The 12,808-nt window shown below is 34.7% G+C and overlaps 1 protein-coding gene across 2 annotated transcripts; it reads left to right on the plus strand.

The window, feature by feature from the left end:
• Positions 1 to 287: 287 nt before the first annotated feature.
• Positions 288 to 11,968, plus strand: nap1l4b (nucleosome assembly protein 1-like 4b). 2 transcript variants are annotated; one of them, XM_067399483.1, is made up of 15 exons: positions 288 to 379; positions 1,624 to 1,671; positions 2,206 to 2,302; positions 3,166 to 3,307; positions 5,100 to 5,186; positions 5,272 to 5,400; positions 5,644 to 5,715; positions 5,874 to 6,013; positions 6,104 to 6,249; positions 8,542 to 8,561; positions 8,830 to 8,949; positions 9,072 to 9,107; positions 9,201 to 9,248; positions 9,440 to 9,477; positions 11,144 to 11,968. In XM_067399483.1, exons 2-14 carry the CDS (start codon positions 1,647 to 1,649, stop codon positions 9,440 to 9,442), a joined length of 1,065 nt encoding a protein of 354 aa, XP_067255584.1. In that variant the 5' UTR covers positions 288 to 379; positions 1,624 to 1,646; the 3' UTR covers positions 9,443 to 9,477; positions 11,144 to 11,968. The 2 variants fall into 2 exon arrangements, with proteins under 2 accessions (XP_067255584.1, XP_067255583.1); XM_067399482.1 differs by lacking the exon at positions 9,440 to 9,477.
• The last annotated feature ends 840 nt before the right edge of the window (positions 11,969 to 12,808 follow it).

The following is a 12,808-nucleotide window of genomic DNA, read 5'->3' on the forward strand; positions in this document are numbered from 1 at the left end:
ACGAGCATTTGGAAAGGGAACTTGAATAGCAGAAATGTCACAAAAGAAACGCACTGGAAATGTACAACTTGCAAAACATTTAGAGATGTAAATGCGAATTATATTTAGGTTCTAATTAAACTAAGACACGTTAAATTACAATAAACAGCTTTATTTGAATGTTTTAGAGATTGTAATATGCTACTCCCTGATGTCAGGAGGACTATAATCGCCGAAACGATATCCGATTCAGCGAATCGGTTCTCTCGAACAATACATGTCAAAGAATCGGTTCAAGTCTATGGTTCAACACATCACTGTCGCTGGGGCGGAGTATTACTGGCCAATGCGCTTCAGCTTTACTGCCGAGTCCACAGCTGAATAACACCCGCTGATTCAGGTAAGAACAGCAATCTCCCTGAATAAAATGTTTGAACAAAACGAGGCATTTTACTTTAAAATACCTGATATATTATGAATGTCCAGTTTATATCAAGCAGAATAGATTATATTACCGTGATTGTAAATGTCTCATATCTGTGTGCTGCTTGTGTTCTCACTGCATGCCATCTTTGTTTTGATAAAGTTACGAGTCACTATTGTGAATTGTTACAGCTTCAGTACAAGGCAGTTGATTCTGTAACCTGTTTACCGTGGCAGACACTCAGAAACGGAGTGTGTTTTTGTGAGGGTCCATTAGCCTGCTAGCCAGTGATGTGACATTTACACTTCACCCCTCTACAGTGTTCGTTTGGAGATCTTCCAGTGTCCGCCCTCTGTCTCTGTTATGACCCCATCATCACATGTGCTAAACTCTGCTTGTGGAGATTATGAGATCTGATTTAATCTGTTATGATCTGTATGCGGCTAGTTTAGCGTGTTAGCTGCTAGCGTGAGTGTCAGTGTGTATCTGATGGGCGTCAACATAAACGCATCTGTTTGTACCTTTTTATATGTTGATCATTACAGTTTTGCAATTTAATCGTTTCTTTGAAACAAGGAGTATTTGGCTCTGTCTTACCAGCATTAACTATGGAAAGAAAAGGTTCCGCCAAATTAGTAAAATCATAATAGAAATCAGAAATCAATAAAATAAATCATAAATAAAAATGTAAAAAAAAAAAAAAAACTTTCAAGCTAAGACGTTTTGTAAATCTTTTTAATAATGCTCAAGAGTAAGTTATTTTTAATAGATGTCATAATAATAATTGGCTTAATAATAATACCAAGTTATTGGTTTTATTGTAGTAACATTAACTTAGTCAATATAATAATGATACAACATTAACTATGGAATTGCCATGCCAAATTTTGTTAAATGTGTAGCTTGTGGTTTTCATTTTTCTTTTTTAAATAATAATAAAAAATCGAGTCACTGAATATGAAGAAAACATTTTGAAACAAATGGATGCCACATGGTTAAAAAATAATTAACTTCTGACTCTGTACTGTGGTCATTTAGGTTCATTACGATGTTGTTTTGGTTGTGCAGTTCCCAACAACACCTGTTTTAATACATTTTGTTTTTAACAAATATAAGTGTAAAGTTAATTAAAATATGTAGTTTTGTCTTAACCAACAGACAAAAATATACTTTAACAAGCTGTACTTCTAGACAAGTTGTATGTTTTGTGTTTCTCATAGAATATTTGAGCTGTGGTAGCAAGATGGATGCTGACAATGAAGCCAAAGGTAAAGGAACTAACAATTCCTGGTATTGTCTTTGATTATTATCAAGTTCACTTTTTTTTTTTTTTTTTTTTTTTTTTTTTGGATGAGATGTACCTCATATATTCTTTTTAGATTTCGAAATACTGACACATTTATGGGCTGGCAGAGAAAATGTTTTCATGTGCGTTGCTCAGACTGTCTTGTAAATTATTTTTTGATTCGGGTGCTGCTCAGACAAAAGCCAGTATAATGTTTCAGTGTAAAAGTTTCATGAAGCTTCAACACATCACTGCTGCCAATGATTTAATGGAAAAGATTGTTTTGTACAATCTCTTAAGAAGTTTTGCAGACCTACTGAGAGCAATATTGAAGTATAAACTATAAAATGTGAAAGAATAGTGGTGTGTTTCACTGTGATGAACATGATTTTATGCTTCCTTTAAAGTGGATGTCTGTACTGTGTGCAGAATAAACATGCTTTGAGACATATGACCGATGAATAATGATTTAGTGCATTCATTTTTTTTTATGTTGGTGATGGCATGTTATTTTCAGGTAAGGTGAGCGACCAGGCGATGCAGAACCCACAGGCATTGGCAGCTCTTCAGGACAAAATAGACAGTGTCTCACATAGTGCTTCCATCATGGACAGGTAAGCGAGACATGGGCAGTGAAACACTAAGGCTGTTTCTTACAAACCAAACTTATAACTTGGGAACCAAAGAGACTAACAGAGCAAACAACATTTCTGTACGCCATTGTTTTTTTTTTCCTGGTCATGGCATCATGTTTTTATTGTTTCCTAAAGCTATTTCCTCACTGGATGTGTCTCGTATTTCCTGCATGGAATTTTAAAACTGCACATTGCATTATCATTGTTTCTAATGTTACATAGAGAGACAACCTTGCTAGTGTAATATAACCGTCTGTCTAAGGGGGAAAACTCTAGTCAGGCCATCTGCCTGCCACCTAAAATCTGTCTCTGCATGTTGAGTTATCACACAGAAGGCAGTCCTAATGGTGTGTGTATACATGTATGTGTGTTTGAGTCAGCTTGAGGATGCCCAGAGAGAGGTCACTCACCCATGAAGGCTAAGTTCGCTCCCTGAATTTGGCTGTATCTGTAGTGGTCATGAAAATGATGACACAGACAACAATATTTGCACAAAACAGCAATAATCCATTTGTCACTGCAAGACCAAACATAAGGCTTGTGGAAAGGGGGCTGAGTAGAGAGTCAAGCAGTCGACTTTGACTAAAACAAATTCAGCAATTGCAGCACCAACCTTATTATAATGTCTTTGCTGTTTACATGGAGCTTCTGACTTGAGTTCTCAGAGGTTAAGCACACTTTGCGATGTGGTTTGAACAGGGATCTTGTATCTCTTACTCATACTTCAAACCCATCTGTTGACCCCAGAGAGCAGGGAAATGCACCGGTCCAGCTGTGCATTACTGGACACCCATCTGCTCACACAATGTCTGTCTTCTCTTCCACTCCCAACTTCTGTCCAGCTTACCAAAGTCTGTGAAAAGAAGAGTCAATGCCTTAAAGAATCTTCAGGTCAACAGCACGCACATCGAAGCCAAGTTTTACAAGGAGGTGCATGAGCTGGAGAGAAAGTATAGCGCTCTTTATCAGCCAATATTTGACAAAGTGAGTTTGTGTGTGCATGTATTATTGTGTGTGTGATATATATATATATATATATATATATATATATATATATATATATATATATATATATATATATATATATATATATATAATATATTAGGGCTGACACTAATGATTATCTTGGTAATCGAGTAATAGGTTTATTATTTTGATGAGTAATCAGATATTTTTGTGGTAATAAAAATAGACCTAAACAAACAATAATCTTTAAAATGACTAAAAAAACATATATAATAACAATAAGGAAATAATATTTGGTTCAAAATATCAAAAGCAGACTCGTATGGTTTTATAGAAGAACAGAAGAATCAACTCATGTACATTATGTATTATATCAAATGCCTGCAAAGAGCACCAACGTTCTGGTGTTGTTACACTTTACAACAGATCAAATCCCTCTTTTATACTGGTCAAATGACATTTAATTCAAATGTTCACATGAACTTTAATATTTGGCAACTTCTTTATGATAGATATGCTACGGCCACTGTAATTGAATATGGACATCAAAACATGCTAACTCAGACCAAGGGTTTAAACTTTTATTTTGAAATCGCAATGAAAGTCTCAGAGACTTTGCTATGGTAAAGAATCTTAAAAATATTACCCACACTTGTGAAACACACAGACTGTTTATAGACAACCTATCTGTCTGAAGGTTTTATAGACAGATTCTTATTAAATGTGGATCATATTTTTTAAGTCTCTGAGATCCTGACTCCTTGTGCTTCTGGAGACTCCAGGTAGTTTGTCATTCTGGAAAATGGTGGCACTGGAGACTAAAGGGTTCCTGATGGTTTCACACCTAATTCTTCTTTTTCTTTCTTTTTTTTTTTTGCAGTAAATGTGTCTTTTTTCTTTGTGGTCTGTTTTTGTATTACCCTGCTGAACCAACGAGCATTTTGCTGTCCATTAGTCATGCCTTAATTTTGCAATTTCTGGTATCGCATACTTGTCGAGCATTTAATAGTTTTTTACTTTTTTTTGAAAATTAAATCTTTTTTCCTCCCAATTTGCATAAGTTCATTAGTTAACATTAGTTAACTACATTAGTTAACATGAACTAATAATGAACTGCACTTACACAGCATTTATTAATCTTTGTTACTAATTTACTACATTTACTAATACATTATTAAAATCTTGTTAACATTAGTAAATGCACTGTGAACTAACATGAACAAACAATGAAAAACTGTATTTTCATTAACTAACATTAATGAAGATTAGTAAATGCAGTAAAAAATGTATTGTTCATGGTTAGTTCATGTTAGTTAATACACTAACTAATGAACCTAATTGTAAAGTGAATCACAGCCTTTGTGAATTCACAATAGCACTAGGCTATAATATGGTTTTTAATGGTTTTAATACATGGTGTAGCCTTAAAAAACGGTCTAATAATGTGGTTGATGGATTCTCGTCTGTGGAATGCGCCACTTCCGGTAATTTGCAGGTTACTTGACACAGGTAAATTGCAATCAAGGATTTTTTAAAACCGAGTACTCGAATTTAATCTAGGAATTGTGATGGCCCTATATATAATTCTTTTATTATATTATAATGCATAACTATGTATTACATAAGAATATATTTTGTGTATGACAGACAGAAAAACAATTACAAAATAAATGTTGGCCTGCTATTGCCGAACAATCTTCCTCAGTGTCCTGTAGGCTCTAAAGCACAGAAAATCTCTTGAACTGAATGCAAACGTTCATTTGTCTGCCTGGGTAATATGATATTCTGTGAGCTTTTTCTGTGTTTCTAGAGAAGAAACATCGTCTCTGGAGAAGTGGAACCAACTGATGAGGAGTGTGAATGGCAGAGTGACCATGAGGATGAAGCAGCATTAGCAGTGATTATTATCTGTCCACTTACATTCAAATCAGACCTGATACTGACAGAAGAGCAGTTCTCCAAGGCAGACTTTTCTTTTTCAGGAAGATCTGAAGAATAAAGTGGCAATAGAGGAAAAGATAGAAGATTCTAATGAGGAGAAACCCAAGGGAATTCCAGAGTTCTGGCTCACCATATTCCGGAGTGTGGACATGTTGAGCGATATGCTGCAGGTGAACCAGCAGAACATCAGATATTCAACAGAAACCTTCTCTGAATTCTCTGTTCTATTCTGATTAATGATTATTTAATGTTTGCTCTCGCCCTGTAACCTTGGAAAGACAATATACAACTTAATATTATGAATGTGAATACTAATATTAATACAGTTTCATGAAAAAGACATGGTAATATTCAAACACCTTTTTTCCCAGCACATTTAAAATGAAAATAAAGCTTGTGCTCTTTCTCAACAGGAGCATGATGAACCAATTCTTAAACATCTTCAAGATATTAAAGTGATATTTTCTGGTCCTGATCAGCCTATGGTAAAGACAATAATTTAAAGGTTTATGATGATTTTATATTGAACCCTGTGAACATGATGTTCTAGATGTGTTTTTTGTCATATGACATTTTGTCATATTGCTAACTGCTGGAAAATCAGAATATATCTTTTTTTTTTTTTTTTTTTTTTTTTAAACAGAGCTTCACATTAGAGTTCCATTTTGAACCCAATGAATACTTCACCAACACAGTCCTCACAAAAGTTTACAAAATGAAGTCGGAGCCAGATGCAGATGATCCATTTTCATTCGAGGGACCAGAAATCATCGACTGCGAGGGGTGAGCAGTTAGTCATCTCAAACATTACTGGCTCGGATCTTCAACAGACTTTCACACTTTTTCATTATTCATGATTTCTCCTGTTGGCAGGTGTGAAATTGATTGGCACAAGGGCAAAGATGTGACGGTTAAAACAATCAAGAAGAAGCAGAAGCACAAAGGCAGAGGGACAGCGAGGGTCATCACCAAACAAGTGCCCAATGACTCCTTTTTCAACTTTTTCAACCCTATTAAAGGTATGCAATATGTCAGATGTGCATGTGAACTTTTATGAATGCTAATAACAAGAAAATGAGACCAGTATGTTAAGGTGTACTGTGTAAGGTGTACTGCACTGTATAAACACAGCGAGCCTCCGCTGACTGCACGTGCTTCTCCCCGAATGGACGAGGCGTTTAAACTTGACATGTTTGCCTTTGTACTATTCTTTGAAATGATGAGGCGACTCGGAGTAATTGTCCTCTAAACCATCAGAAAGCAGCGGTGAGAAGTAGTTTGCCGTTTAACACTCAAAGCATGGCATCTCACAAGGAGTTGCTGAATGAATCAATTTCTTTATGTATACACTGATTAGGTTGTGGGTCAGTTTGGAAGGCACACATGAAAATTGTTTTTAGTACACTTCACTAAACCCACACTACCAAAGAATCATGTAAAACCCAGTAAAACTTCAGATTTTTACTTGTGATAAATGTATCTATAAAACTAAATTGAATTTTCTAATTTCATTACATTTTGATTTTTATTAAACATGAACCTTTACTTTCATTACAAAAGCTTATTTCTGCTCTTGTTTTCAAATGAAAATTAGCCCAAGCTTTACCCATCCTCAAGCCATCCTAGGTGTATATGACTTTCTTCTTTCTGATGAACACAATCGGAGATATTTTAATAAATATCCTGATGCATCCAAGCTTTATAATTGCAGTGAACAGAGGTCAAGAGTATGAGCTGAAGAAAGTCCATATCCATCCAAGTGTAAAACTCTTGCCATTCAAAAAGCTTACGCTACATCCTATACCTTCCCTTTTCAACTGACGCGACACCAGTTTACACTTTCTTCGTAATTTGAATACGGAATGCAGTCTGGTGGAAGCTAGATATTTGACTTCATAACTTGTTAAATATGGATATTTAGGATGGCTTGAGGGTGAGTAAAGCTTGGGCTAATTTTCATTTGAAAGTAAACTAATCATTTTAAATATAAATTTTAGACACGTTTAAACTGGGTGCTTTATGCAAACGTAATTGGTCACATTTACAAAATTAGGTGATTATGTTCACCCATCTATACAAAGGTTTTTTTTTATTTTATTTTTTTTATGTCAAGTCACCTTTATTTTTATAGCACTTTATACAATGCAGATTGTTTCAAAGCAGCTTTACAGGGATAAACAGGAGAATAATGAATCAGTGATGCAAACAGTGTTCGGCTGTAAACAGCTCTAATAGGAAAAAGTGTCATTGTTTAGCTGAAGTCAGTTCAGTGTTGATTCAGTTCCATTTTAAAGATCATCAATTATTAAATTTGTTCAATTACGCCACAAAAAATCTTCAGCATTTGTTTTTTTAATCAAACTATATATACAAAACAACTTTAAGCAAATTGTTTTAAATGGCATCTAAATGAATTCTAAATTTAAATAATAAACTTTATATACAACAAAATAAACTTTACATACAATAAAAAATAAAGAGCCTTAGACTCAAAAAGGGCCACAAAGTGTGAAAAAGCACCTGATGGAGTTTGAACTTCACATCAAGCTTCTTTGGATTCATAAATTTGCCAGTATAGACATTCCTGCTCTGCTACGCAAAATGGGGTCCCTTGCATTTAACGCACGCGGCAGCCACACCGTGATGATGTCATTTTGCGGTGAGGCATAAGGCAGAGGAAGTAAATATGATCACCACTGTGTGATGTCACGATAAGTTTCAATATGGTTCTTTAACTGAGTTTAGTTTAGGTGTTACTGTTTCTTTAGGTTCCTTGTTATATCCCATTTTTTCTTTATTCTGAATTAACATTATTTACAGCTATATCCCCGGTTTCACAGTTAAGGCTTAAGCTGAGTCCCAGACTAAAATGCATGTTTGAGCTGTTTTAACTGAAATCTTAAAATATGTCTACCATTGTTTTGTCTCAAGAAGCACACCAGTAATGTTTTTTTTTTTTTTTCTAAGGCATGTTTTTAAAAAAGTTACTTAAATGCCCTAATTGAACTAAGAGTAATCAAGTTGAATTCTAAGAAAAGAGTAATTTAGTTCAAGCTAGAGTAATCTTAATCTAAACCTTGTCTGTGAAACCAGGCCATAGAGTTTCATACAACCTGCTGTATTTAAGCCCTCTTAAATTTTGATTGTACACATTGTTCCAGTGAGCCGGTGGTTTGCATTAAGTAATTTTCAGATTAATATTTATATTCTGTAGATTTTTAGATGTTTCAGATGTTTTACATACTGCAGGTTTACTTTTTTCAATCACATGAAGTCACCAATATATATATATATATTTTTTTCTGTTTTAGTTTCACCAGATAAAGAATTGGTGAGTATTTTGTTTCTTTATTCTTTATTCTTTCTGGCTTTAGCTCATCCTGTTTAGTTTTATCTAGGCATTTAGTTTGTGTGATACCAATTATATGTGAATTGAGGGTTTTTTAGTCAGAAAAATATGATGTTGCCTGCCTTATCATGCCTTCTGGTTAGTTTACTTTGAAAATTTAGAGAATCATTCCAGAGGTCTAGATATAATAATATAGACTTATTTTTTCAGTTGATCTGAGCAGTTGATATAATTCCTTTGTGTTCAACAGGATGAGGATTCAGAGTACACCTTAGCCACAGATTTTGAAATTGGTCATTTCTTCAGGGAAAGAATCGTTCCGAGAGCAGTTTTGTATTTCACAGGAGAAGCTCTGGAGGATGATGAAAGTGTGCGTATTTTCAAACAACGGTTTCTTGTCTTACGATGTCTGTGGTTCCGCAGAGTAGTTCCAGTGTGCATTCATTTATAATATACATTCATTCATTCATTTGTTTGTGTCTGCCGATGCAGTTTGAGGAGGAGGAACTGGATGAGGGTGAAGAGGAGGTGAGTTCACCATATACATGGTGTTGAAGATAAATAGAGCAATCAGTATTTTATAAAACTTCACAACTAAATAAAAGATGTTTTGTGAAATAGGACCAAGATGAGGACGATGAGGACGATGAAGAGGAGGGAGATTCCAAGGTCAGTTCGGATTTAGATTATAACTTGATCTGAATTAGTTGAATTTGAAAAGGAATTGCTGCATTGTCTCTTTGTTCAGCATTCCTCACTCTCTGTAACTTAATTTTCTGTTCTGTTTTTTCTTTGGTCTATTTGCATGTTTGATGATTAATGATGATTGTGGTTGTTTTCTACCTCCTGTTCTGCCCTAGTGACAGGCATAAGTCATTCTCACCTCATACATTTCTAGGTAAGAGAGAAATGTCATGAGTCCATTTTAACCTTTTGCCTTCATATCCCCCTCGGCCTCATCCCTCTTTTTACGTCTGCTATCCCATCCCCACAGCAACCCTGTAACATAATATTTAGCCACTCATTTCATATCATATTATTAAGGCCTTGCCCAAACATGACTGTAAAAGAACAGAGAAGAGGACAATATATTACTGCTGTATTAGAGAATTTGGGACAATGTCCTTCCATCCATTTTGCTCCATGTATACCATGTAGTCTTTTTTTTTCCCCACGATCTTGCTTAATACTTTTTGATGGTTTTTAGTAGATCAAGAACATTTCCAGCTCAGATTTGTGCCATCCTTTTTTGAATACCATAATATCTTGCTATAACTTATTTCACATCCACCTATTCAAGGTGATACTATACCACAAAGCACTGACTTGAGGTCTAAGCTGACATTTGACCCTCCAGTGCTTCAGTTTTGGTGTTTCTTATGTCTTATATTAAAGGGATCATATCATACACTACTGTTCAAATGTTTGGGATTCAGATTTTTTTTTTTCTTAAGCACCAAATCAGCATATTAGAATGATTTCTGAAGGATGTCAAAGACTTGATATATACAAATATGGTGCCACTCGTATTACTATGAATTGGAGAAAATGCTACATGCAATATGGCAGAATAAGCCAGCCTTCTAAATAAAAGAGTCAATTGCTAAAGTCATTGTGTCTTTAGATGCACCAATTGCTATTGAGCTGCTATGGAGCCGCACTTGCATGACTAAAATAGCTGTCCGAGAGGCATTTCAAAGATGGCCGCCGAGTGAAATGACTTGCTTGAAATGGACTTTGATCATGTGACACAGGAGACTGGAGTAATGGTAGCTCATAGTAATAAATTACACTTTAAAATGCAATAATATTGAAAACAGTTATTTAAAATTGTAATAATATTTAACAATATTACAGTTTTTACTGTATTTTTGATCAAATAAATGCAGACTTTGTGAGCTTAAGAAACTTTAAAATCATTAGCTTAACATTATCTTGAACAGTAGTGTACATTCTTTTTTTTTTTTTTTTTAAACCTATGGTCCACTTATAATGTTAGTTATAACCATTTCAGTCACTTCACCATGACTGGATGGACCAAGTGAATGTTGTGTAAATGTGGGTGGTCATGTTAATATTTTAGGCTTATAGAGACAGAAACTGAAGGATTTCAGAATGAGTTTTAGCAGCTTATTAGTGGTCTCCCTGCATGGGAGAGGAAGTTTTGAGTTTTTTTGAAGGGATATTTATCATTGGACCCGTAAAGCAAAACAACTGCTTCAGACAACACATTTTCTTCCGGTGGATCGGGCTGTGGTGAAACACGCTTTCTCCCATTTAGTGATAGTGATGTATCTGCAATACAAAAGAGTGGTGATTCACTTTAGATTCCCTCACACTTTTATCTTAATTAATGACTGCATTCACATTGTTGATCCTACAGATGCCTAGAGAGATGTGTCAGTGTAAATGTGCTTTCATTAGCCACTCTTCTGTGATGAAGATATATCTCCCTTTCTCTTTCTCCTGCACTCTTCCTGCCTCAACTTACAGATACCGTATTAAGTTATTGAATAAAAAATTCTCTGTTTCTCCTCCGTCCCTATCTTTTATCTCTTTTCTAGCCCGGGGATCCTCAGCCTGCAGAGTGCAAACAACAGTAGTTTGGAGCGATCCTGCCACTGTCAAACCCCATCAGCTCTGTAGTGCTGCATACAATCTCTGCCGAGCACACCGTCCAACAAAACAAAACATGATGATGCAGTACATTGGAAAACAATTTTTTTTTTTTTTTTTGTTTAATCCAGCAGAATTAGCTTACTTTAAATTTCACTTGCTATAACAACAAACAGTATAGATAAATTGGGCAATTCCACATTACAGTCTGCCTCAGAGTGAATAATTTATATATATTTCATAAAACTATTTTTTAATTTATGATTTAGTCATTTACAGACATAATGACTTCAGACATGCTGTTGCATAGCCAAAAAAAAAAAAAAAAGTTGACATACACAGTCTTGCATTTTTGTTTAACTTGCAAGCATTGTGTCTTCACATTCACACAGGTGAAATTTTAAACCTGTATTGAAATAAATGGGATTGTATTCTAACTTCCTGTGCACATGTAACCTTTGTCAAGGTTGTTTGTATTTAACAAATAGTTTCTTTTCTCAATTTTGAAGTGTTCTGTGTCATGGGCATAACCTTTTTTTACACAGCATATATCTATTTATGTACTTTTTGAACAAAACAGCATGTTTATGCAGTTATTTATTTATGGAAATGTGTGGACAGTTGCTAGCTAGCTAACCAAACCAACTAATGTATCGATGATACCTTGCAGGCATCAAGTAGTTGTGTTTAATCATATCCGGCTTCTTTACTGACATTTTTATCTTTCTGTTGAAGATCATAATTAAAAAAAAAAAAAAAAAAAAAAAAAAAAATGAATCCCTGCACTCCACTACTTTAAGTACCTATATACTTAATTGATGCAGTCTAATTTTGTTTATATGTACCTAAATATAAGTTATATCCATAATGCTGGAATTGCTCAATTTAGATATGTAGTAGTCAAAGACGATAGGGCGAAAGTCCACTGCCAATGGTCACTGAATTCTGAGTGAACTGCAGATGATTACATGTCCTGAAAGTCACATGTTTTATGTGATTACATTCTCAAGGCCGTTTTTTGAGATACAACATCACACTCCAAAGTTGACTGAATAATTTATTTTGTGACTTTATCTCATAGGTTACTCAGGGTTTTTTATGCCAATATGACAGTGTGCGAGTATCCAGCATTGTGAAACTGTTGATATCTAACTTGCTTAATGTTCTCTTTTGTCTTGTAAAAGTCTTTTAGTTATTACAGAGTTATTTATATATCTTTTTTCCCATCTTTTTATTATTGTTTTGATCTCTGTGTTGGTCTTGTGCTTCTTGGTGGATCCCTAAGAGAATATGTTTTGCTGATGTATGTACTGTACCCAGTTGATTATAGCCCCTTTTAGCATTTTAAAAATGCTTTTGCTGTACTGCCCAAGCACTTACTAAAAAGAAAATAATTAAACATGTTTATTGCCAAAGAGAGTGATCTGATTTCCCTTTACGATAACCATTTCGTTGTCAAAGTGTTTCAGGTCTGCGTTTCATTCAAAATAATTTGACGGAAATTAATACTAAAGAATACACTTTATTTTGAAGGAATATGTCAAGTTAAGCTCAATCGACTGCATTTGTGGCATAATTTCAATTCATCCAACAGCAAAAATGTGAAACTTTTA

Source organism: Chanodichthys erythropterus, chromosome 11 (genome assembly GCF_024489055.1).
Source record: "Chanodichthys erythropterus isolate Z2021 chromosome 11, ASM2448905v1, whole genome shotgun sequence".
In the NCBI taxonomy this organism is placed as follows: domain Eukaryota; kingdom Metazoa; phylum Chordata; class Actinopteri; order Cypriniformes; family Xenocyprididae; genus Chanodichthys; species Chanodichthys erythropterus.

Excerpts from the sequence above, each read along its gene's own strand:
- nap1l4b (XM_067399482.1), top strand. The coding sequence starts at position 1,647 with ATGGATGCTGACAATGAAGCCAAAG. Across the intron at positions 3,308-5,099 it reads ATCAGCCAATATTTGACAAA|AGAAGAAACATCGTCTCTGG; the intron begins GTGAGTTTGTGT and ends CTGTGTTTCTAG. Across the intron at positions 9,249-11,143 it reads AAGAGGAGGGAGATTCCAAG|CCCGGGGATCCTCAGCCTGC; the intron begins GTCAGTTCGGAT and ends TCTCTTTTCTAG.